Below are 26,320 nucleotides of genomic sequence, written 5' to 3'. Positions count from 1 at the left end.
GTCGCTCGCTTCGAGGGCTCAACAGCGGGGAAAAAACGGTCCATCAAACGGTGGCCCGAGGTACCGAGAGTGAGAAGCCCGGGGAGTTGGAGGTCTCCGGGAGTCCGACCCTGGAGCGGGCACGATGCTAACCGACAGCCGCCCACCTCGGCAGTGAGCGGCTCAGCGGCGGTTATTACCAGCCCGTTGGGCCCCGGAGCTTCTCCCACTGTGGTTGCAGTTCCTGGGTATTTCCGATTCCCAGCACTATAGGTACTTGAACGCTGGGGCTTTACCACTTACTCCTTTTGTTCTTCTGGTCCAGTTTTTCCCAAATGGACCTCTAGGAGCATTCTCGTTTCTGACTCAGAAGCTTGTGGGTTCAAGTCCCACTCCAGAGACTTGAGCACAAAGGTCCAAGCTGACACTGATACTGAGGGAGTTCTACACTTTGGGAGGTGCCCTCTTTTGGAAGTGACGTTAAACCGAGGCCCCTCCCGTTGATACACTGTTTTGGAGACGAGCAGGTGAGTTATTTCCTGGTGTCCCAATCGATATTCATTCTGCAATCAACACCTTAAAAACAGATCCTTGGTCATTATCAGATTGCTGTTTGTGGGACATTGGTGTGCACAAATTGTATGTCGAGTTTCCTACACTACAGCAGTGGCTGCACTTCAAAGGTACTTCACTGGTTGTAAAGTGCCTTAGAACATTGTGAGGTCAGGAAAAGTGCTATTTAAATGCAATTCTTTTTTTCCCTGCACTTATTTGCAGCAAATGCTGAGTTACCTGTTGGAAGATGTCACACTCTGACCATCTGCAGTTCCTTCGAGATCAGAACAAACATTTACTGCAGAAACTGAGGGTGGAACGGCTCAGGGCTCCATGGAGTGTACTCCTGCCTCCTGAGAGTGTCAGTGAGCTCTGTCCAGCTGACCTCAGCTCAGCACAGAACAGATGTGCTGCAGACTCCCAAGGAAACGACTATGATAACAAGTTTGAGGTAGGTGTAGGTTCCATATTGTCAACAAAATTCAGTATTCAATGCTGTAATGTGATAATGAGAAGCTTATAACTCATTTTTATTCTTCAATGCAAATATTAAACATATTAGCTTTTTTTAAAAAAAAAGAATTAGTAGTTCAACCCTGTCCCATCAAATGTGCCCTGATGGACAGCATAACTTAAATACAGAGTAAGGTTCCCTCTACATTATCTCATCAATCATTTCTGGGGCTGGGGCAGCATGAGTTGGATACAGAGCAGAGTTCTCAACTTGAACTTGCCACTACCTCTCTCAATCCCTCCACAGTTATAAATTTGTCGCACTGATTGTCCAACATCCAGTAAGCGAAAATTTTCTTCAATTAAATTTTGGAAAGTCAGAAACAACTGCTTTTGATCTCTGCCACAAACTGTGTTCCCTAGCCACCAACTCCATCCTTCTTGGCTGCTGTCTGGAGCTGAATCAGACTGTTTGCAAACTTGTTGACATAGTTGACCCAGAGATAAGCTTCCAAAGATATATTCTCTTCAACGCCAAGACTGCCTACTTCCACCTCTGCAACATTGCCTATCTCTGGCCCTGCCCTCAGCTCATCTGCTGCTGAAATCTTCATCCATGCCTTTGTTACCTCTAGACTTGACTATTCCAATATTCTTTGGGCCAGCGTCCCATCTTCCACCCTCCATAAACTTGAGCTTGTCCAAAATTCTGCTGCCTGTGTCCTACCTTGCACCAGGTCCCCATTCCTCCATCAGCCCTGACTCACTGACTGCATTGGCTCCCAGACGAGCACTGTATTGATTTTAAAATACTTATTCTTTTCAAATCTTTCCATGGTCTCACTCCTCCCTGTGTTACAAAACGAAACTTCTTTTAACAATTTGCGAGTACTGGTTAACACACAGTTGTAATTGGGAAGTATAACCATCTATCTCTTCCTAAAGAATTCCCCAGCACCCACACAGACAAGCAAAGGACAAACAGATAAGAGTCTCTCTGTAGAGGTGGGCTTTGGAGGATGGGCATTATAAAATAGAGGATAAAGTCTGCAGGGACTCAGCGCTGTCGACCTGAAGTTCCTTGATGTGAAGACTGGTCCCGGTGGATGTCTGGAAGCTCTCACCAACTGGTTTCAGCTTTGCAGATCCAACTGCAGACTAGTTACACTCAGATGAGGGTTCTCTGGCTACAGGTTGATACACATTCTAGGCAAGGTAGAGAGGGAGCCAGTTAGGGTAGCCTTCCTTCCTCAGCTTGTTGCCCAACAAAAAGTGCCTTCAAAACAAGCACTTTTACAACTTAAGTTTCTTTTCTCTCACACGTGACTTCCAGCAAGTTACAAGTCTTCCTTTTCAGTTTTTTTTCCTCCATCAGTTAAAGTGATTGCAGTTCAAAACAACCAACCAGATCTTTCTCAAGTACCATAAAGCTCAGGTGATTTATTGGAAGAGGCCTGCTTGCTGACAGTTCCAAGGTGAATTTATGACCTTCTGTTTTTAAAACAAAAATCCCAGATTAGCATTCAAATGTCCAGATCATGTCATGCCCTTCCATTTTAAGAGAAATTCAATCTCAAGAGAGATTCTAACACCTGTCTCTAACCTCCTCCAGCCCAAGAACCCTCTGAGATATCTGAGCTCCTCCAGTTCTGAACTCTTGCGCATTCCTGATTGTAACTGTCCTACTATTGGCACCCTTGCCTTCAGCTACCTAGGATCTAAGCTCTGAAGTTCCTTTCCAAAACTGCTCAGTCTCTGCATCCCTCTCTTCTAACCTGCCTCCTTGACCAAGCTTTTAGTCATCTTCCCTAATGTCTCCTTATGTAACTCAATGTCATATTTTGTTTTATAATGTTTCTGTGAAGCACCTTGGGACGTTTTGCTACACGAAAGGCACTTTATAAATGCAAGTTGTTATTGCATACCGTCCCATCAAATGTTCCGACATCAGGTAGATGCAGAATAAATTAGCCTAAAAACAGGCTCTGGTAGCTGAAAGGCTATTGGTGTGATATTCATTGATCTCACACCTGCTACCCTTCAGGTCTCTAACTAACTGAACTATCAAATGATCTGGATTTTGAACTGTTTGATTTGAGTTATATTTTCTCAGTTTGAATTTGCCATTGTGGCTCTGTATCTGCGAGCTGGATTTGAATCCAAGCTGTGAGGGCAATGTTTAAGGCTGGTTACTGCCTTGTGTTCTCACTGGCCTAAACACAACATTCTGACTTCTTTCAGCAGGAAGATGCCAGCTCACTGAAGAACCCCAATTTGAAGGACCAGGCTGATTCAGAACTGCCAGGGCAAGAGATGTGTGATGATGGATCACAGCAGCCCAGTGAAGTGGTTGTGACTGAATCCCAAAAGAAAAGGGAAGCCTCTCGAGCTGCACTTTACAGTCCCTCGGTGTGCAGAGCCAGGAAGCAAGGCTGGATGTTTGGTGCAGGGGATGGAGCAGACATGGAGCTGCTTGACTGGCTCCCTGGCGGTGAGGCTGGAACGATTCCCAAAGTAGAACGAAACTGTTTTTCATCAATAAGACTTCTGCCGAAAGAGAGCCTCACCCCAGTGGAGACACTGAACAAACTAAAGCCGGAGCGCAGACTCCGAAGCATCCCCTGCAACTTGCTGTCTGATGGCCATGTTGCAAAAACTTTTAAATGTTCAACTCCTTTTACCAAGCCCCCCTTGGCCCCAAGGTTAACAAGAGAGCCTGAGCCCCCCATTCCAGGACAGTCAAGCACAGGTGGAACCAGCTACAAGGGAAACAGCCCCAGTCATCATTCCCGGTTCTTGCAGACCCTCTGTGAGAACCCAAAGCCAAGGTCAAAGCTGGAGCCGCCACTGTATGTGGACCGGCTGTTGGATGAGGGCAATGATCGACACAGAGAGCAGTTTATCAGAGATACTCAGAAGCCAAAATCAATTCTCTTAGGATCTCGTGATAAGGTGGCAAAGGTAGGAGGCCTTCTTCATTTTACTACTGACATTCATTGCACAAGCTTTTCCCAGGTTAGGCACTTCAGAGCCAAGAGCATCTGTAGAATCAGCTTCTACATCATCAGTTGGAGTTATACTTGGTTATAGGTAACCAGCTGCATTTCCAGCCAGAGTGGAGGGATACAGGAACCATGACAGGACTGGGATGAGGCTGAAATGGCCTCAGTGGCTTCTTAATCAAATGACGGTGTGGGTTGCATCGACTGACCTCCTTTGCTTCTATAAGCTGCTCTCTGTCACTGTGGGGTACATGGTGTATGCTGAGATTACACCAGTCGTCATTGGTAGAGGGATAGCAGGCTGATGTCTCCTCCAGACATGCTGTTGGTCAATGCAGCTCAGACTATTAAACTTTCCTGTTTAACTCGCAGGCGGACGATGTGGGTCATGTCACATTCCTGTCTCCAAAAGAGGAGTCCAGCCTCAGAGCAGAGGTTCAGGCAATGCGACCCTTCCTGGGCTACGATTGGATAGCAGGTAACGTGTTGGGCTATGTTGTAATTGCCCTACGACTTATTAACTGCCCACTTGGCTGAGGGGCAGGTCAATGTTTCAAGTGATCTTGTTCTTGCCCTGTCTGTTTTGCTGTTCGTTTCTCTTGGTGTGCTGTGCGATCTCTCTTGAGCACAGGATCGATGATATTTAATTTCTGCTTTGTCCTCATCAGGTCTGATAGACATTGACTCACCAATGTCAGAAAAATCCGAGGAGTATTTTATGGAACTGCAGGACTTCCGACGGGTGAATAAGGAAGAATGTGTGCACCGGGAGTACATGGAGTAAGTATGAGTCAGTGTTGTCTGGGGGGGAATAATGTATGTAGGGGAAGTAAGTCAGAGCTGGGAATGTACTGGATGAGACAGCATCAACAATGGGAATCCAGGACAAAGCTCTCCACTGCCTGGAGTCACACCTAGCTCAAGGAAGATAGTTGTGGTTGATGGAGTTCAATCATCGCAGTCCCAGGATTTTGCTGCAGAGCTTCTCCAGGGTACTGTCCTAGGCCTGACCATCTTCAGCTGCTTCATCAATGACCTTCTCTCCATCATATGGTCAGAAGTGGGGATGATTGCACAGTGCTCAGCACTATTCATGACTCTTCAGATACTGAAGCAGTCCGTGTTTATATGCAGCAAAACCTGGGCAATATTCAGGCTTCGGGCTGATAAGTGGCAAGATACACTCGCGCCACACAAATGCCAGGCAATGACCATATCCAACGAGAGAGAATCCAACCATCTCCCCATGACATTCAATGGCATTACCATCGCTGAATCTCCCACTATCAACATCCTAGGGGGTTACCATTGACCATATATGGCACTATCCATATAAATACCGTGGCTACAAGAGCAGGTCAGTGACTAGGAATTCTGCAGTGAGTAACTCACTTCCTGACTTGCCAAAGCCTGTCCACCCTCTACAAGGCACAAGTCAGGAGCGTGATGGAATACTCTGCACTTGACTGGATTAGTGCTGCTCCAACAACACTGAAGAAACTTAACATCATCCAGGAAAAAGCAGCCTGCTTGATTAGCACCCCACCCACCATCTTCAACATTCACTCCCTCCACCACCGATGCACAATGGTAGCAGTGTGTACCATCTACAAGATGCACTGCAACAACTTACCTAGTGCTCCTTCGACAGCGCCTTCCAAACTCTTGACCTCTATCACCTAGAATGACAAGGACAGCAGATGCCTGTAAATATCACCACCTGCAAATTCCTCTCCAAGCAACACACCGCCCTGACTTGGAACTACATCACTGTTCCCTCACTGTCACTGGATCTCAATCCTAGAACTCCCTTCCCAACAGCACCGTGGGTGTACCTGCACCACATGGACTGCAGCGGTTCAAGAAGGCTGCTCACCATCACCTTCTCAAGGATAATTAGGGATGGCAATAAATGCTGGCCTAGCCAGCGATGGCAACATTGAGAGAAAGAATTGGAAAAAAAGGGATTCAACAAAACTCTCTTTATTCTGCAAGAGAACATTCACTGATTTCTGATTTGCCTCTACTATCCAGCCACCAACGAACTGTCCTTATGATTTATTAAATGTTTTTCTAACCCGGCAGGGCAGTTAACAGGAACAGGAACCCAGGTTCTCACTAACTTGGGGATTACAGGTTAATGATTAGGAACTCTGGCTGATTTGTGTTAGTTCCCCCTTGCCCAGAAGATAGTTAGAATCTGATTAACAACGTAAGTATTTAGAACAGTGGTGGGCCCTTCATCTTATTCTTTCACTTTTTAGGACAGAGGAACTCAATGTTCAGGCCGCAGATCAGGAGAAGCTCGACTACAACCGTCACATCCACCAGTGTGAGTAACCATTCTGCTTGGAGATTGTGTTCAAAATGTGTTAAAGCTGGGATGGTTTGTTCCTGTGAGGGCTGAATGGATAAAGGTGCTGTGTGTTGTATCATGGATGCCATGCTTGGCCTGTGCTGTGTTGTAGGAGCTACAACTAATCACAATATCTGCGCTAGGGAGGGAAAATCAGCCAGAATTCCTGCTTTTTATCACATTCCAATGCTTGTTTAGGTCACAAGTTAGGATAGGATCGACTGTGATGTCTCCATTGTCAAATTGCCTGCTGACATTAACTCGAGGCAGCACAGGACAATTGGCCATTTTGCCAAGTAGTGATGGCTGGCCAATGGCAATGACATTAGATTAAAATAATTAATTTACATTACAACAGTGACTGCACTTCAATGGTACTTCATTGTTTGTAAAGTGTTTTGGGACTTCCAATGGTTGTGAAAGGTGCTATATAAATGCAAATCTATTTTTTGCTTTAGTTGGCATATTCAGGTTTGGAGGGGAGCTGAACACCAGTGAGAGTAAGTGCCTTGTGGAGAGGAGGGCCCTGAACCCCAGTGAGATTCAGCAGCTTCAGGAGAAGCTGAGGCAACCTGAACTCCTCAACCCTTCCAGACCACCTTGAGATGGGTATTAAATTGTAAGTGTTGTTCACATCACAAGAACAAATTTAAAAAACTGAATGTGACGCCACATGTTCACATTCCACAGAACTTGAAACTGGGTGATTGTGATCTTGGGTATTGATGAAGAAAGACATTTTGTCGAAGCTTTTCATCTTGTACTCATCAAGACAATCGCAAGAATACCAGTTTCAGGGGAAGCAAAAACTTTATACTGTATGAGAAGAGAGTGCTGATTGGTTGGCAAGTGGACCTGAACCAGCAAATGGCTTTCACTTATTTTGTTTAGCTGAAACAAGTGTATGTGTTCTTTCTGTCTGCAAAGAACAGGGCCTTGTGTATTAATATATATAGCTTCCAGTACATGCAAGTGTGCCACACTGCGAGCCTGTTTCAGCTAAATAAAATAAGTGATAGCCATTTGCTGGCTCATTCCTCAGGGCAATGCCTTTACTGATCAAAGTCAAGTTGCCTGGTTTAAATTTCAAACAATGGGTTAGCAGTTAACTGTCAGTCACCATTAATTGGTGCATTCTCCATGGCAACGCCTCTACCAATTAGAGTCCACTTGCCAACCAATCAGCATTCTTTTCTCATACAGTATAAAGTTGTTGCTTCCCCTGTCATTGGTATCCTTGTGATTGTCCTGATGAGTGCAACTTGAAAAGCTTTAGAAAAATGTCTTCAGTAATACTCAAGTTCTGTGCTACCAAAAGACTACTTGTGATTGTTGACCCCAGGTGAAGGGCAGTCTTTATAACCAGGTTTTGGGGAAACTACAGAGCAGCCCTGCATAGTGTCCGTGTTTGGGCTGTAGACTGACCTGTTGCAGTGATTTTGCCAGTTGACAACTGTGAATCTGCATAAGATAAAATTTTCTTAAATTTGTGACTGTGATTCTTTCAGGCACTCACTCTTACCGTGTTAATAGTCGCCTGTTTGCAGTCCCACTGGAACCAGCGGCAGTCTGTCCCATTTGTAAAACTCCCAAATCGAAGCGACCACACACTATGGAAGAGCCTGCTTATGTTCGGTGAGACTCCATCCATCACTGCACACACCACACTTCAGTTTCAACTTTCCATTGCGTAGATTTAAATTTTAGACACAAAGCTATTTATAAAACAGTGGCCATGGTGTCTGAAGCACAAACTGAGGTGGGTGTTCACGGAGAAGGAGTCTAGAAAATTTCAAAAGACAACAGAGTCTGATTCCACTGAGACTCCAGGTTCATGTTTTTGTTCTTACTAATTCTCAGACTCTGGCTTTGTTTCAGGTGGAGTGAGGTTAGAGGCTGCAGATAATGAGATCATGTCATAGATGTAAATCAGTTCCCATTTTAAAGGCATACATTCTGTTCTATTTTCTATATTCCTATCATTAATTCCTCAGTCCATGTTTTTAATTGAAACTGGTGCTGTAGGATACCCAATGGGTGTGTAGTGTAATTATTGAGTAACGAGTTTACATAGTTTCCACTATAAATGTGGTCATAGGAATTTATAATGGCAAGAGTTGACAGGACAGTGTTCACTGATGTAAGATTATACATTGGGACCATACTATAATGTGGTCCATGGAGTCCCTACCTCGAGAGCACGTTATTTCATAGCTGGTACCCAGCACTCAGGCTTGCTCCCACCAGTACCAGGGCCAATATTGTGTGCAGATCCCTGCAGTTTCCAGTCCTCATGCTCCAAAATAAAGGAATAAAGCAGGTAATGTTTAAAATGAACCACATAACTAAATGTTTGCTTTCTTTTCTTTTTAAAATGGTTGGCTGTATTCATAGTTGGGGAGAGACTTTTGGCCATATTTGCAGATGGACCCATGTTACAGAGTTCTGTGCTATAGTTGACTGCATTATAGCAGGGTCCCGGTGTATATCTATTATCTAAGAATGTCATTAGGTTTAGAGTAGTTATGGAAAAGGGCAAGGAGCACTCAAAGGTGAAGGTACTCAAAAGGAAGAGAGAAAATTTCACTGAGTTGAAAAGGGATCTGGCCCAGATGGATTGGAAGGAAGATTAGCAGGTAAAGCTGTAAATTGAGCAAAGGGGAGACTTTTCAAAGAGATGGTTCAGTGCGGACTTGACACATTCCCATGAGCGGGAAAGAAATTAAAATGAACCAGAAAAAGAAGGCTGATGATAAATGTCAGGTTCATAAGTTCTTGATTCCTTGCTGAATTAAGAAATAGGACCAGGAATGGGCCATTTGTCCCCTTGAACCTACTCTGCTATTCAATAAGATCATGGCCTCAACATCATTTTCCTAAAAGCTCTGAAGAAGTCATACAGACTCAAAACGTTAATTCTGTTTCTCTCTCCACAGATGCTGCCAGACCTGCTGAGATTTTCCAGCATTTTCAGTCTTGAATATATTTAATGACCCAGTCTCCACTGCTCTCTGGGGTACAGAATTCCAAATACTAATCATGCTCAGTGGAGAAATTCATCTTTATCTCCATCTTAAATGGGAGATCCCTTATTCTGAAATTTTGCCCACTAGTTCTAGATTCCCCATGAGGAGAATCATGAGGGGAGTCATCCTCTCAGCATCAACCCTGCCAGAGTTTTATATGTTTCAGTCAGATCACTTCTCATTCATTCAATAAGTATAAGCCCAACCTGCTCAACCTTTCCTCGTAGGCAACAGGATAAACTGAAAAGACTGTTTCAAAAAGCATTCAGGACCCTTGGCTTTATAAATAGGGACATAGAGTACAAAAGCAAAGAAGTTATGCTAAATCTTTATAAACCACTGGTTAGGCCCTAACTAATTCTGGGCATCATCTTTAGGAAGGATGTCAAAGCCTTAGAGAAGATGCGGAAGAGTTTTACTACAATGGTATCAGGGTTGAAAGACTTAGTTATGTGGAAAGAGAGAAAAACTGGCATTGTTCTCTTTAGAGCAGGGAATGTTAAGGGATGATTTAATGGAGATGTTAAAAATCATGAAGAATTTAGATAGAGTAAATGAGGAGGAACTGTTTACAGTGGCAGATGGATTGGTAACCAGAGGACACAGATTTAAGGTAACTGGTGAAAGAACTAGAGGGGGCATGGGAAAATGATTTTACTTGGTGAGTTATAATCTGGAATGCATACTTAAAAAGATGGTAAAAGCAGTTTCAATAATAATTTTAAAAAGGGAATTGAATAAATACTTGAAAAGGAAAAATCTTGCAATTCAGTCGGGAAAGAGGAGAGGAGTGAGAGTAATTGGAGAGCTCTTTCAAAGAGCTGGTACAGGTGTGATAGGCCAAACGGTTTCCTCTGCTGTGGGATTCTGTGATATCTTCCTCTGTAACATGAAATGTATATAAACTAATAGTGTATCAGCGCTGGTGAAATCTGAGTACAATGGCATTATTGGACTGAGAGCCAGTGATAACTTTCACCTCTAACTGTGCAGTGAATGGTAGCCAAGGATGACAACACACATTATAGGCCCTGCTGATATACTTTAGCCGTGTATACCTAATGCATACAAATTATTTTGTTAAAGGCTTTTAAAACCAGTCACTGATATTGATTAATAGAAAAGGCAGATGGAATAATGGAATGTAGTACCAAAATAGCAGTAACAATCCCTAAATCCTGAGTAATAGCAACTGATTTGACTGATTTAGTGACCACTAGTCCTGGGTCTGTTTTTTTTTGTTCTTTCTGAATCTGGTGTTGATGTCTCACACAATTGACTTTTCCCTCTCACTAAAAACTGAAAGTGATACTGCTCCTTGGTTCCCTCACGCTTATTATCAGTGAGAAGAAAGAGCTCCGTCAACTTGCCCTTCCTTCAGCATACATGCTGAACAGGCAATTATGATGTGATGCAGATATTGGCAATAACTGAAGTAAAGCAGTAAGGTTTCTCAAATGTTCATGTGTTATATATTTTGTTCATGGCTCTCTGAACTGTAGAGCAGAGTTTGCAGGTATCAGTTTTGGCCAGGATCTGTAAGCGGTAGTGTTCTTATTGAGAGCGGTATCTAGGCTGGGCTGCAAATTGATCAGACTTATTCTGTGTTTGTATCATTTTCAGAGTCAGCGTACCCAGATCAACCCTGCTCCCTCCGCATAAATACAAGCCGCATCGTAGGAAGAGCTTTGATCCCACTGACAGTCTGTCACTGCCTTCGGTGAGTCTTTCACACACTTACTTGCTTGAACTTTGTCTAAAGTATCAGCCTTGTCCATTCAATAATATGTGAGGGCCCTGGATGAGATTGCAGAATCCTAGGTTCCCTGATTGTGACCAAGTTGTGATCTTGATCAGTTCCAGTGGCTATGATGGTTTTAATATACCATTGGCCCCTTGTCTATGATTGCAGAATTCTAGGTGCCCTGATTATGACCAAGTTGATAGTTCCAGTAGCTATGATGGTTTTAATAAAATTAGCCACAGGGGTTGGTAATTCTTTTTATTCTTTCGTGGGATGTGGCCATAGCTGACAAGGCCAGCATTTGTTGCTCATTTCAAATTGCCTTTCAGAAGGTGGTGGCGAGCTGCCTTCTTGAACTGCTGCAGTCCCTGTAGTATAAGAACCCCACAGTGCTCTTAGGAAGGGGTTTTCAGGATTTTGATCCAGCGACAGTGGAGGAATGGTGATATAGTTCCAAGTCAAGATGGTGTGTGGCTTGGAGGAGAATTTGCAGGTGGTTGTGTTCCCATATGTCTGCTGCCCTTGTCTTCTAGGTGGTAGAGGTCACTGGTTTGGAAAGTGCTTTGAAGGAGCCTTGGTAAGTTGCTGCAGTGAATCTTGTAGATAGTACACACTGCTGGTGTAGGGAGCGAATATTTAAGTTGATGGGCGGGACGGCAGTCAAACAGACTGCATTTCTCCTGGATGGTGTCAAGCTTCTTGAGTGCTATTGAAGCTGCACTTATCCAGGCAAGTGGAGAGTATTCCATTACACTCCTGACTTGTGCCTTGTAGATGGTGGACAGGCTTTGGGGAGTCAGGAGGTGAGTTACTCCCCTCAGAATTCCCAGTCTCTGACCTGCTCTTGTAGCCACAGTATTTGTATGGCTGGTCCAGTTCAGTTTCTAGTCAATGGTAACCCCTCAGGATGTTAATAGTTGCATATTCAGCAATGGTAATGCCATTGAATGTCAAGGGGCAATGGTGAGATTTTCTCTTGTTGGAGATGGTCATTGCCTGCCACTTGTGTGGTGTGAATGTCACTTGCCATCAGCCCAAGCCTGAATGTTATCCAGGTCTTGCTGCATATGGACATGGACTGCTTCAGTATTTGAGGAACTGTGAAAGTACTGAACATTGAGCTTATGATGGAGGGAAGGTCACTGATGATACAGCTGAGGTCAAGAATACTACCCTGAGGAACTCCTGCAGTGACATCCTGGGACTGAAATGGTTGGCCTCCAGCAATCACAACCATCCTTCCTTTGTGCTAGGTGTGACTCCAACCACTGGGAAGTTTTACCCTGATTCCTTTTAACTTCAATTTTGTCAGGGCTCCTTAATGCCACATTTGATAAAATGCTGACTTGATGCCAAGGGCAATCATTCTCACCTCACTTCTGGAATTCAGCTGTCTTGTCCATGGTTGGACCAATGTAATGAGGTTAAGACCCGAGCTTTCGCCTGGTTGGCTGAAGTCTGTGTCAGTCTTGTCAAATGCTGCCCTCAGCATTATGCCCATGTGATTGGTTTGCTGGGAACAAAGCTTTCTTACGAACTTCACTGATGACATTCACCCTTTCAATGACTTGTTCCTAGCCCTGCAATCTCAACATGCAGCTGTGCAAGTCCTACAGCATTGAGAAAGTGCTGCAAAGACAAATTGCAGAGAGAGATGAAAGAGAAAGTGATAATAGGAAAACATAATGAAAGGAGAGAGAGAGAGAGAGAAAAACAGAAACAGAGGAGATAAAAGAACAAAATGAGGACGTGTGAGAGGTGTAAACCAGAGCAAAGGTGAAAGAAGAAATACAGGAAAATAAACATCTCACAATGTGCCCATTCATGTGCCTTTCATAATTTAAATGCTTCCCCTAGATAATCCAGGATTTCCAATAACTGATTGAAGGCCCACTTTACAATTAAGTCAGTGATATTTCTGGGAAAGTATCACCTTCCGAACTTATGACCTGATCTGATAATTTTCCTTCCAATTAATTAATACTGAGAGAGATCCCAGTTTGGAGCTGTTATCTCTGTACCAGTGCTAGATGATAGTTCTTGCTTATAGGTTTTAATAAAGGGACTGATGCTCACTGCCAACACAGACACAATTATAGGAAGGTTGTGTGACACCTCATGCTACGGTTGCTAAACTCATCCCAGGGTTAGGATTAGCCCCCAGGCCTTCCTTACCTTTTGTCCAATGTTATCACTTTTTATCCTATAGTTAAGAGGCATCGTACAACCTCCATAACTTTCACTGTTGGCTTCTACCATCTCAGTATTCCAGAGAGTGGGTCTCATAACAAACACTATCCTTACATGTACAGACTAAGTAAGCATACAGTCCTCAAACAGATAGATATATCTATTGGAGATTAGAATTTGAGATTCTGCTGTAATTGCCTGTTTCAGCAGATTCTGCAAAAACTTTCTTTTAACCGCAAAATGGAATCCTCAGCATAAATGGGTTATTTCTTGCTAGAATTCCTAACAGTACTATTCTATCCATGATAAATATCTAATATACTTGGACTGTCTGTCTGGAGTGTGCTGAATCCATGACAGCCTCACCTTTCAACCAGGATCTCCATGCACAAAACTATTAGAGTTTTTTTACACCTATATACAGCCTTATTTTTTGTGTTTAACCTGTGAATACCAACAGTTAAAGTTGGATAAAATGTTTAATGTTTACAGTGCAATGGAAAATGCATAAAAAATAGTCAAACCAAAAGTGGTATCTGGTATGGAGAACCTGTGCAGAGTTAGCAGTATGGAGCTACAATTGATCAGAATTAGGAAGAAAAGACTCACCCAATCAGTAATCAGTGTTGGGAAGAGCATATAAATGGACATCTGTGGAGGGCATGGTTGCCCTTTGTATACTGTCAAAATGTAACTGATTGTGTGGCACATTGTGTGAGTCTGATCTTGCACTGTCTTACCTCTTCCAGCATTGTCTTTTGGGCTGGGAGAGTACCATGCCCTCCATCACTCCTATTGCAAACACCCTGGACTTGCGGAGCACAGTGGAACCCAAAAAACCTTCCTCACCATTTGACCTTAACCTCTCCAACCTGGTAAGGTGCTAATGCTGTAATACTATAGTCTGTCATTCGTAGGGCCCAATGAATAGTTTCTGGAGATCTGTGACTGAATAATACCACTGAGAAAAAGATCATGGAAAACATTAAATATTTTTCAGTCTTCATGTGGAAAGACCCCCACAGGGTTTCATCTCTACACACAACCCATAGGAACATAAGACCTAAGAGCAGGTGTAGGCCATTCAGCCCTTTCAGCCTGCTCCACCTTTCAATAAGATGATGGTTGACCTGGTCTCAACTACACTTTCCCGTCTGTTCTCTCCCCCCACCCCATAACCCTTGACTCCCTTGTTTATTAAAGATCTATCTATCTCTGCCTTGAATAAATTCAGTGACCCAGCCTCCACGGCTTCCTGGGGAAGAGAATTCCACGTACTAACGACCCTCCCAAAAAAAAAAATTCTCATCTCCATCTTAAAAGGGAGACCTCCTATTTTAAAACTGTGCCCCGAGTTCTAGACTCCCCTACAAGGGAAAACATCCTCCTGGTATCTACCCTTTCAAGTTCCCTCAGGATTTTATATGTTTCAATAATATATCTGCTTGAACTCATTGATCTACTCTTGACTTTCCCTCACTTATTTTACAATTCCAATGGCCTCTATATGTGTTTGATTTCCCTTTGATTCTTCGTGTTTAAGTTCTGTCCCTTCACATTTGAATCCCTTCAGTGAACAATTTGCCCAGATGAACTTTCTCATTCTTCTTCATAATCTTTATCATCCCTAAGTAGTGACCAACACCTGTACAACTGAGTTCCATTACATGAGTAGAATTGTATTCTCGCAGCTGATTGAAACTGAGACCAGGATTTTCCATGCCCACTGGTGTCGGGTGTGTTCGGTGGCATGAGCCAACAATATAGAGCGATTGATTTCATGACAACATGAAACCAGTTTGCAATCATTCGCTCAGCCCGCTGATGGCGGGCCGCGTTATCAGTCATCAGATCAGAACCTCATTGTAATACATCAGCCTATTATTATTAGGCCTGTCGGCTGGAATCATCCCTCAACACCACACCCCGCCACCCAACCCCCTTGCTGGATCGTACGCCCACATTGGTGGGAAAACACGCCGATGTGTTTCACAACAGCACATAAGCGACCTGTACCTGGGAGGATGTACTTCGTTTGCGACTTCAAGGTTTGTTTGCCTACCTTGCTTTGGTCAGCACTCGCAGTCATCAGTGCTAGGCTTCACAGCACCATGTCACTTTTAGGGGGGCTCACAACAGGTCTCTACCTACCAGATCAGCCATATCTGGGTGGCTTTTCAATGACTGCAGGGCGAGGGCTTGCTTGGCAAAAGGGGAGAAGTGGCCTCAGGCAAGGGAAGAGGCTGCAGGGCTAGTGTAGTACTGTGGAAAGAAGGTAAGCCAGGGGTGTGTGGGGGGGTACATGTTGATCTGTGCAAGTGGCCTCAAGATGGTGAGGGTGGAGGAGGCAGTCTCCAGAGGAGATGAGGCCAGATGGGCACATGAGGTTATGTGTGTGAGAATGAATGGTTATGTCCCTTGAGCTGGCAGTGAGTGAGATGCCAGTGAATGTGTGATGGACTTGAGTGTGTGAGTTTAGAGTGATGAGATGGTTACCATACCCTGGCTGCATGGATAAGATCATTCATCCGCTATATGCATTGGATGGCCAACCTCTTCTGTGCAGCATTGGCACTGATTGCCACTGCCTCCCAAGCCTGGTTCTGCCTATCCTGGGCCAGAGCGGGGTTAGAGGACTTCGTGGCGGGACTCCACGGCATCCAAAAGGCACTAAACCTGGGGGCTGCAGTTATTTTGGCTTTTGTGGACACCTCCCTGCAGTTGTCATGGGCTGGAAGCACGGAGATGTGTGTGCACGCGGGGCTGGACTTTAAATATGCGCCTGGCTTGATGAAGCAGCAAGGTGATGGTGTGACTGGCAAAAGAGAGCCCGCCTGCCATCGAAATGGCGTTTCCTGGGAATGCATAACTAATGCGGCAAGTTGGGGACAATATGGCATGTAAAACCAGTCATTGTGGTTGGTGGGTAAAACATCGTTTTACCCGCCTGCTACCGCACTGCAAATCTGGGATGATTCCGTACAGTGTCTTCCGCTGCATTTAAAAAGGGAATTAAATGAACATAATTAGGAAATGTAGCGAGCAGGGACTTTGGAACACAAAGCTTGACCTGTGCTGGCAAAGAGCTTCCTTCTGTCCTCTAATTTCTTCGAAGAAACAGCTGAACCAGTAACATGTGTGTGTTTTGTGCTTGTATTCCAGAGTGCTGCTGCATCTCGTGTGGCTGGAGGGACCAGGTCAGATGAGCTGCTAAACCTTTCACGTTTGACAGGCTACCAGTTTCAGAGACTGAGACTGGACAAACCTAATTCAACATCCTACCCTGTCTATTAGAACCTAACATCCACTTGACATATACACACATATATGGAGGCTGATTCACCTACATTGCAACCTCATGGATTTTTGAATCTGTTTTTAATCAGTGAAATCTGGTTTGGAGATGAGTTGCATGCAGTGACCATTGAAAGCCTAAGTAAAGAGGTGGAGAGGTGCGGATGGCATTGGCTGGATTCACTGTAATAACACCCTACCAAATCCTGGCTGTGCAAATCAACTCAGCTCAAAGCAAAAAGAATTGTCAATGTTGGAACGAGACTAGAATAGGGGTAATACACAGCAAGCCAGTCAGTCTAAGAGAAGTGTTTTGGGTACGACTAATCCAGACAAGTATGTTCAAACGGGAAATGCCATCGGAATATACATGGAAAGCAGGCTGTATATTTGGAATTGAATTGTAAAGTGAATGGTGTAAAGGTGGAGAAGAAAAGAGAATGTTTCAATTTACACAACAGGCCCATCAGTGCCAGAAAGATAAATGGCAGTGAATAGTTTGTTTCAAAACAACCTCGCTGCCAAATAGTAACTTGTTTGACTGAGCAGTGCTGTGTATTTCTAGCAATGGTGTGGTCCTGCACATCTCTATTCCAGGCACCATATGGCGATGCTGAATATTCGATGTCTAATAGCACGGCAATAGACCTGTGGTGAGGCAGAGTTCAATAATAATGTGAAATACAGCCACAGGACATACAGTCAGGTGATACTCATGACACATGTGTACAGGTGCTGAGAGCTCGCTCTGTGTACAGTTTCCCCTCACAATATTGAGATGTGACTGAATCTGAGTTTATTGCTTATTCTGTACTCAGTTTGTAAGTTGTGCTCTTAATCAGCTGGTGCAAGACTGGTAGAAATACTATTTACACACTTAAACTGGATTTCCAAATTTCCAATAAAGATACAGTAGTCAGTTGGGTGAATCCCAAGAAAGTTCCTGCCATTGCTGATTGTGCCAAGGCTTCCTCAGAGAGAGCACAGCTGGAATTGGAAGTTGCCACTAGTGAATGCAAACTCTCTGTCCCTGTTTGCCTGTGGCGTGAGCATGGCTGCCTTGCTGTATGTGTCTGTGCGTGAGTGTGCAATCGCATGCTCTGTGTCTGTGTGTCCATCATGTGGCTCTACTGTAATAATGTGTGCAGTTGTCATTGATGGATATTAACCCTTCTGTGCTGCGAACGTATGCCTTGTAGCAAGTGAGCAACAAATTGCAGTTGGTGGTTGGGGAGATTGCCAAAGTTTTTTTTAAAAAATCTTTTGTGTTTTTAATATATATTTTAATTTGGTCAATAAGAAATCACTGGTTGAATCATTTGAAACGGACGAAGGAGGTGAGTGGTGTGATTGGGAGTGCAGAAGCCCTGTGCATACTCCCTGATTGGCTGGGCTATTGAGGAAACTAAGGGAATTCTGAAATGGAATTTGGGAGGTGACCCTCCCACACCTGCCTGATTGGAGCAATTTTAGCAATCACACTGTCCAGCAACTGTATAAGAGTGACAATGGCCAACTGTTTAATCTTAATTGCTCCAGGTGAAAGGTTGAGGGTAACATCTTGCTTTCTCTACCAGAGATTTGCTCAGTGAGACTTGCGGTAGGAAGCACCTGTGGGTATGGCCTGATTGACAGGTTGGTGAGTATGTTTAGTTGCTGATATTTGCAATTGATGTGTGACCCCCTGACTTTGAAATTGTAACCTGAATGTTTTAATGATCGATTACTGTTTGCAGTGTGTGATGTTCTGGCTGCTGGCTCAGGCCTTCTTATTGTTATCTTTTACTACAATCAGTTTTGCAGTTTGTAACCTTCTCAATAAAACTATTTTATATCTGTGAAGCCAGCATACTCTGAACATGCTGTGCAGTATCTGGTTACCTGATGTGCCACACCTTTGCTCTACGATGAAAATAAGAATATCCAATTTTTTTGTGCTAATGTGATTATAATCAAGATTTCTTTCACAGTATATATTTTGTAAATCCAATGAAGTATTTTCAAAATATAGTCACTATTGCAATGTAGGAAATGTGGCTACCAGTTTGTGCACAGCAAGGTCCCACAAACAGGAATGATGATGATCAGATATTCAGTTGGTTGAAGAATAAATATTGGTCACACTTAGTGTACTCCCTGGGTCTTCCAATAGTGCCACTTGATTTTTACATCCACCTGAGAGGGCAGGTGGGCTTTGGTTTAACATCTCAAGAAAGAGGGGCTCCTCCCAACAGTGCAGCACTGCCTCAGTACTGTACCTGAATTGTAAGGCTACATTGAGCTCAAACCTCAAGTGAATCATTAACCCTTGAACCTGACTTATTTGAGTCTACAATCACCGAGACACAGATGAAATTAAGATATAATAATGCAGAGTTAAGTCATGGGGCTTTTTAACAGCCTGCACAAACAAAGTTTAACAGCTCTGCCATTAGTCTGATCACATTCTTGTGTCAAAATGTGTGATGACTGAGGCAGTCACTTCCTGTGTACTGAACTGGTGGATGGCTCTCCAATGTGTGTGTGCTAATGTTTCATCAAGCCAGCTGACTAAGAGAATCTCTTCTCACAGATAGTAGACTTTGCCCCAGTGTGAATGAGCTGGTATTTAAATCAGGCCAAATGGATCAACAAATCCCTTCCCAGAGACATTACAGGTGACTGGCTTCTCTCCAGTGTGTACAGTGTGTCAACATGTGGGATAGTTGAGTGAATCCTTTCTCACACACTGACGGGTGAATGACTTCTTCCCAGTGTGAATGCCGTGATGTCTGCAGTGTTATGACGTGGCAGATGATGTGTGCCAGGTGGATCAAATCCATGAGGAAAACTTGATCACCCAGTCACAACTGTTTTGCAATTTGTATTTTATTTCAAGATGCGTGCCCTGAATTCAGAAGTAATAACACTACCTCGACTTCAGAGGTTTTTAGAAACCTAAATTAACCATTTATTAACAAAAGAAAAGATTTCAAGTACATAGGTCTACAAATTACTACTATAATAACTCCTAAAACCCTAATTAATCTGGCTCCCAGTTACACCTCCGTTAAGGCAGCAGTAAAAACAAATAGATTTAAACAGACCTATGCAAAGCAACACAATACCCTGGATAAGAGAATTCAAAGTAAGTTTTCTCAGCTTCAGTTCCTGTAGGCAGCAACTTGATGCAGAGGCTGAAGGCTTTTCACACTTGTTAGACCTTAGAATTTCTTCCCCCTGATACACAACCTCATCTTCTTTATACATGTTTCTTCCTTTTAATGCAAATTCCATTGTTCCCATATGTTTTTGCGACTTTACTTTTCTCATAATATAAATCTTTCGTAGTACTAATTTTATCAGTAACCTTTGGGAAAAATAAACACACTGTTTGGCTTAGCTTCTTCTGGGTAAGTGTAACATCCTACCATCTCTCTGAAATTCACACTACCCTAATTTATCTAAAAATGCAAATTTTCCTCACATTCTAAAATTTCAGCCATGTTTATGTATTTAGTATTTCAAACATAGCTTATTTTTGATAACTCAAAGCCTCCGGACCAGCTGTCTCCAATTCAATTAAATCCCACATATAAACTAACGTACAGAAACTATCCAAATGCCATGTTTACAATAAATCACAATATTATGAGAATTATTATATTTTCATGACAGCAGGTTGAATGAGTGAATCCTTTCCTGCACACAGAGCAGGGTGAATAATGTTCTTTCAGTATGAATGCATTGATATGTCAGCATGTCTGACAAATGAATCCCACACTGAGAAGGTGAATCGCCTTGCTCCATTGTGAATGTGCTGATTGTCAACAGGTGGGTTGAACTAATGAATCCTTTTCCATACCCTGAGCAAGTGAACAGTTCCCACATGTAGAGAAAAAGAATGGCCTCTTTCCTGTGTGAATCTACTGGCGTTTCAGTTGGAAGAAATGGTGAATCCCTTCCCACGCTCTTAAGCAGGTATTTGGCTTCTCGTCACCATGAATGGTGGAGTTTTGCTTTAAGCTTGATTGAAACTCTTGCCACAGTCTGGGCACTCAAACACTCTCTAGCTCAGACGTGTCACCTCCAGCCACTGTGCTGTCTTAAACCCTTTTTTCCACAGATTGAGCAGAGAAGAGGCTTCCCTGCTGCACCTACAGATGGCTGCTGTGCAGGCCCAGCTGGGTACAGGTTGTTGCCCAAGGCTTGGGACTGCTGGATTCAAGCTTCCTGTTTGCAAACCTTCCATCTCCAACAGCCCTAAGCCTCGGCAACGGTCTCTGCTTTCTCCAGGGCTCCAGGACACCCTGGTCCACTCCTCCATCATCCCCTACACCTCAACCCCCTCCCACGGCACCGTCCCATGCAACTGCAGAAGGTGCAACACCTGCCCCTTTACCTCCCCCCTCCTCACCGTCCAAGGGCCCAAACACTCCTTTCAAGTGAAGCAGCGCTTCACTCGCACTTCCCTCAATTTAGTCTACTACATTCGCTGCTCCCAATGTGGTGGTCTCTACATTGGAGAGACCAAACATAGACTGGGTGACCGCTTTGTGGAACCCCTTCGGTCTGTCCGTAAGCATGACCCAGACCTCCCTGTCGCTTGCCATTTGAACACACCACTCTGCTCTCATGCCCACATGTCTGTCCTTGGCCTGCTGCAATGTTCCAGTGAAGCTCAACGCAAACTGGAGGAACAGCACCTCATCTTCCGACTAGGCGCTTTACAGCCTTCAGGACTTAATATTGAGTTCAACAATTTCAGATCATGAACTCTCTCCTCCATCCCCACCCCCTTTCTGATCCCCCTATTTCCAATAATTTATTTTTTTACAAATATATTTTTCTTTTCCCACCTATTTTTAAATTTATTTCGATCTATTGTTTTATTTCCACCTTTTAGCCCATTTTGATCCCTTCCACCCCCCCCCCCCCACTAGGGCCATCTGCCACTAGCTTGTCCTGCTTGCTACCCTTAATGCCCCCATTAGCACATTCCTTAGATAATATTACTACCGTCAACACCCCTTTGTCCTTTTGTCTATGACATCTTTGGCAATCTCGCCTTTGCCTTCACCTATCACTGGCCCTCTAGTGAGCTCTACCTGTCCCACCCTCCCTCTACCAGCTTATATTTCACCTCATTTCTTTATTTCCTTAGTTCTGATGAAGGGTCATACGGACTCGAAACGTCAACTATATTCCTCTCCGCAGATGCTGTCAGACCTGCTGAGTTTTTACAGGAATTTTTGTTCTAGAGTTCCTAACTCCTCTTGGCTTCACTGCAAAATGGAATGTACCTGTGCCTGGTTGTTGGGTTGCCCCTGTGATTGACAGCTAAGTTGGAGAGAGAGAGAGGGGGGGTGGGGGGGCGGAGGTTGGGGTGCTTGATACGCATACGCCTTGGGGGGAGGGGCGCCTTGGTTGCTAGGTTACAGCATCCTGATGTTTAAAGATGGAGGCGAGCTGGCGGCTGCTCCTATTGGTGCTGGCGACGGTGGTGGGCGGAGCCGGCCAGGAGTGGGAGGCGGGACCTGGACCCGGGCAAAGGGGTAGGTTGACACCCCGGCTCCCGGTCCTAACGGGCCAAACCAAGCCCCAGTCTGGAGAAAGACTGTTCTCCCGGTCTTTCTCCGTGGGGCTGCCTGAGGCCGCGGCCTGGATTCGGGCTGCGGGTGTAAGGGGGCCTGTGGAGTATTTACTAGCTGTATGCCGCCTGCTGTTTGTTGTATCTATGAGGAATGTGAGAGATTCCCTGTGTAAACACTGTGTTGGGACTAGATCCTCTTTTATTCGAGGCTGATTTCCTGGGTGTAAATTTGTTCCCTTGGTTCTGTCACTGGGCGAATTTATCTGGGACCAGGTTAAAATCTAAAGCCGTGGTGGGGTGAAATGGAGGCGGGGAGCGGGGGTCCTCTTGTGGAACACACAACGCCGTGCTCACAAGGGTAGGAGTTTCTCAAATTTGCTTTGATATTGATGAAGCCAATTGCTTTAAAGGACGATTAAAGTAGTAAATTGTGGGAATTTATGTTCTGTCAGCCTCCAACAGTTCAGGTTCTATTTTTTACTAGAACTTATGGCTAAGGAACAACAAGTCTCCAAAAATTATGAAGAAACGGTGGTAACAGGGAATCAAAATTGGCTACGGGACAGAAGCAGAGGGAGGTGTACTGTGGTGTTCCCCCAGGGACGATATTAGGACCACTAGTCTTTCTGATATATTAATGAAGTGGGCTTGGGTATGAAGGCATAATTTCAAAGTTTGCAGATAATACGGAACTCGGAAATGTGATAAACAATGATGGTGATAGTAACAGACATCGACTGGTGAAATGGGCAGACTCATAATCGATGAAGTATAACGAAAGAAGTTTGAAGTGATACATTTTGGTAGAAAGAGTGGGGAGAGGCAATTTAAAGGTACAATTTGGGGAGGTACTTAAAAATCCTTGAAGCTGTCAGGATAAATTGAAAAGGATATTAACAGAACAGTTAGGATCCTTGGCTTTGTTAATAGAGAAATAGAGTACAAGAGCAAGGAAGTTATGCCAAATCTTTATAAAATACCAGTTACCCCTCAGCTGACCTATTCCATTCAATTCCGGAAACCACGTTTTAGGAAGGATGAAAGCAAAATACTGCGGATGCCGGAAATATGAAATAAAAACAGAAAATGGTGGAAAAACTCAGCAGATCTGACAGCATCTGTGGAGAAACAGTTAACGTTTCGAGTCCGTATGACCCTCCTTCTGTTCTGAGTGTGTCATTCAGTAATTCCTTGTTGAGGTAATTAACGAGACCATTATTTGGTGCGAAAATAAATTCTAAATTTAGCACGGGATGGTTAGAGTCTCTGATAGGGACCAATGTAGAGTCAAAATCCATAAATTATCTTAATAGAAATAAGATAGTTGTTTGAAAAATGTTAAACAGTTCGAGGCTAGAACCGGACTGTGGGATTATACTGGTTACCTCGTGTGATGGACCAATGGCCTATTTGAGCTGTAACACTGGTTCTATGAATGATAAAATCAGGAAATATATATAAATCTCATGGGTTCCAAATGGCTAACTGTAGAATTGGGGAACTGCAGATAGAACAACCTTGGATTTAAAAATCGATTAAATCAAAAAGTTTGCTGGATGAAGCATCATATTTGAAAGGTTTGACAGATCTTCATTGTCTTAAATATTCGGCAACTCTACATTGATATTGAACACCATCTCAGCGGGCTGGATCTACGTTGGAGACTTGGATTCCAATTTGTTTCGGAGGACCTTGAGTTGTGATGCCTTGAGGTTTATGTCTGATTATCTGCGCCTCCTGTATTCCCAGGTGTTCCGGTTTTCCAGTGGAACGAGTGGGAGCCCTGGGTGTGTATGTGTGACATTGGCAAACAAGGTCGGATCCGTTACTTCGTGGTGTCTTCGGAGACGGCAAAAAGAAACGTGGACCTGGAAGAATTCTGGCAGGTCAAGCCGTGCGCCCTCGCCGACTGCAAGTTTTGCCAGACCACAGAGTGCCCAATACCGGAGGTCGGCGAGACAGCGGCGTCGCGATTCGGCCGCCGGCCCCCTCGGCCCGCCGCCGGCTCCCTGCGAATTGCTGACACCAAGCCGGCCCAGGCAAATTCCTACGATAGCCTCCCAGTGATCGATGATGTTGGATAGGGCGTGTCTCCCTCCCTCCGCGCAACAGCTCCTGCTCGGGGAGCCATCAGCTTTACATCTCTGATCATTTTAGAGAAATAAACTATATCAGAGAGTTTGCTTAAACTTTGTGTTTCAGTACCACCCCCACCCCAACCCCAACCCCAGATTCATGTTCCCTTTGATACCCGTCCACCATCCCCTGTCAATCTAGACAGAGAGCAGGCCCCTCTCTCCTGTGGAAGTAATCTCTGCAGCTGAAATGTTAGAACCCCAGTTTACGTTGTTCCTATGTGTTACATATGGGCTATGCACAGTAATACAGAGAAGTTACAACACAGGGGCAAGCCATTTGGCCCAGCACGTGCTGTCCTTTGATCTCCACACTAGCACGTGGTTCTAATCATGTTTACTCACTTTGTTCCCTCTCCCTTCAAACCCTTGCCCTTCACCCACCTATTCGATCTAATCCTGAATGTTAAGACAGTTTCTGCCTCAGCCACTCACCCTGGAAGTGAATTCCACAGCCTCAACTCTCTGCGTGAATAGGTCTCTCTTGATCACTGTTCTAAATTTCTTACATTTAATCTTGTACCTATGGTTCCTCAGCTTGACCTTTCAATGACTGGAAACAGTCTGCTTCTATTTATCCTTCCAGAATTTCATTCAATGATATCACCCCTAATTTGTGCCCTTTCAATGAGAAAACACTCATTTGTCAGGTCTGTCATTTTTGTATTTATTGCAGTTGTTACAAGCCAGTCTCAAAGTGTGCTGCATCATGAAACTTGTGTGAGGCAATGAATTCTGACTTGTTTTAACTGAGGCCCAATCAGCCTGTGTCCGCAGTTTCCAGATGAGTGGATGCAGGAGTGAGATGACTGAGAATGCACCACAGTGTGAAGATATAGATACAGAGAATGCTGAGTGTTGATGAATGAGTCATTGCTGCTGGATATGGGTCTGTGACACCAGGAAGACTGTGGCACTGAGTTGGAGCAGCAGCAAGGAACAAAACCCTTCTATTTGTTCCACCACTGGACCTTGAGGAAAAATGAGAGGTTTTTTTGATCAAATCGCTTGGTAACTAACTTGGATTAGCTCCTAAACCAACTGGTAGCTCCATGTATCTAACTCAAAGCCAATACCTTTATTTCAAACCAGTTCTGTTGTTATGAGGTTGAGTGTTCGACTTATCACTGAAATAAAAATTCTAAACTGGGCCAGAAATAAAACTTTCATCTTATATGTTCATAGGCACAGCAGAGAAGGAAGCCATTCAGTTCACGTTGCCTTTGCTGGTTCTTTGGCAGAGCTATCGAGTTAGGCCCACTTCCCTGCTCTTCCCCTGAGCCCAGTAATTTTTTTCCCCTTAAAATGTTTATCTAATTTCCTTTTGAAAATTAATTTTGAATCTGCTTCTTTCAGATCCCTTTCAGATGGTGCATTCCAGATTGTAGCAACTGACTGTTTGTAGAAAATGTTTCCACATGTTGCCCCTCATTCTGTGCCCTCTGATTACTGACCCATCTGCTTCTGGAAACAGTTTCTTTTCATTTATTCTTATCACAACCCTTCCTGATTTTGTATACCTCTACCAAATCTCTTAATCTTCCCTGCTCCAAGGAAAACAACCACAGTTTCTCCAAACTCTGCATAATTAAAGTCCCTCACCTGTGGTACCATTCTAGTACATCTCCTCTGCACCTTCTCTTAAACCTTGGCATTCTTCTTAAAATGCAGTGCCTAGAATTGGCCACGATACTCCAACTGAGGCCCATCCAGTGATTTAACTTCCTTATTTTTGTACTCCATTTAAAAGCCTTTCTCAACCTGTCTTGCCACCTTCAATGATTTGTGTACATACACTCCCAGGTCTCTCTCTTCCTGCAACCCCTTTAAAATTGTACCAGTCTATATTGCCTCTCCTCATTTTTCTACAAAAATGTATCAATTCACATTTCTCTGCATTGAAATTCGGCTTGTGCCTTCTCATTTCACCAGTCTACCTATGTCCTCCTGGTTTCTGTTACTACCCTCCTCAATGTTTATTACATTTCTGAGTTGTGCGTCTTCTGCATGTGTT

At 44.0% G+C, this 26,320-nt stretch overlaps 2 protein-coding genes across 3 annotated transcripts; both read left to right on the top strand.

The window, feature by feature from the left end:
• The first annotated feature begins 194 nt into the window (after positions 1–194).
• Positions 195–18,725, top strand: miip (migration and invasion inhibitory protein). 2 transcript variants are annotated; one of them, XM_078558033.1, is made up of 10 exons: positions 195–506; positions 757–985; positions 3,232–3,948; positions 4,362–4,467; positions 4,658–4,769; positions 6,254–6,321; positions 7,854–7,980; positions 10,995–11,091; positions 14,055–14,180; positions 16,468–18,725. In XM_078558033.1, exons 2-10 carry the CDS (start codon positions 782–784, stop codon positions 16,597–16,599), a joined length of 1,689 nt encoding a protein of 562 aa, XP_078414159.1. In that variant the 5' UTR covers positions 195–506; positions 757–781; the 3' UTR covers positions 16,600–18,725. The 2 variants fall into 2 exon arrangements, with proteins under 2 accessions (XP_078414159.1, XP_078414158.1); XM_078558032.1 differs by having other exon boundaries at positions 381–506; positions 3,229–3,948.
• Positions 18,726–22,034: 3,309 nt separating this feature from the next.
• Positions 22,035–25,456, top strand: LOC144691181 (uncharacterized). The gene is made up of 2 exons (XM_078559246.1): positions 22,035–22,133; positions 23,921–25,456. Exons 1-2 carry the CDS (start codon positions 22,037–22,039, stop codon positions 24,253–24,255), a joined length of 432 nt encoding a protein of 143 aa, XP_078415372.1. The 5' UTR covers positions 22,035–22,036; the 3' UTR covers positions 24,256–25,456.
• Positions 25,457–26,320: the final 864 nt, after the last annotated feature.

This window comes from Cetorhinus maximus, chromosome 15 (genome assembly GCF_964194155.1).
Source record: "Cetorhinus maximus chromosome 15, sCetMax3.hap1.1, whole genome shotgun sequence".
Classification (NCBI taxonomy): domain Eukaryota; kingdom Metazoa; phylum Chordata; class Chondrichthyes; order Lamniformes; family Cetorhinidae; genus Cetorhinus; species Cetorhinus maximus.
Note: the sequence above shows the minus strand (reverse complement) of the source record. Positions and strands in the feature narration are given on the sequence as shown.

Excerpts from the sequence above, each read along its gene's own strand:
- miip (XM_078558032.1), top strand. The coding sequence starts at position 782 with ATGTCACACTCTGACCATCTGCAGTTCCTTCGAGATCAGAACAAACAT. Across the intron at positions 7,981-10,994 it reads GAAGAGCCTGCTTATGTTCG|AGTCAGCGTACCCAGATCAA; the intron begins GTGAGACTCCAT and ends TATCATTTTCAG. Across the intron at positions 11,092-14,054 it reads ACAGTCTGTCACTGCCTTCG|CATTGTCTTTTGGGCTGGGA; the intron begins GTGAGTCTTTCA and ends TACCTCTTCCAG.
- LOC144691181 (XM_078559246.1), top strand. The coding sequence starts at position 22,037 with ATGGAGGCGAGCTGGCGGCTGCTCCTATTGGTGCTGGCGACGGTGGTG. Across the intron at positions 22,134-23,920 it reads ACCTGGACCCGGGCAAAGGG|GTGTTCCGGTTTTCCAGTGG; the intron begins GTAGGTTGACAC and ends CTGTATTCCCAG.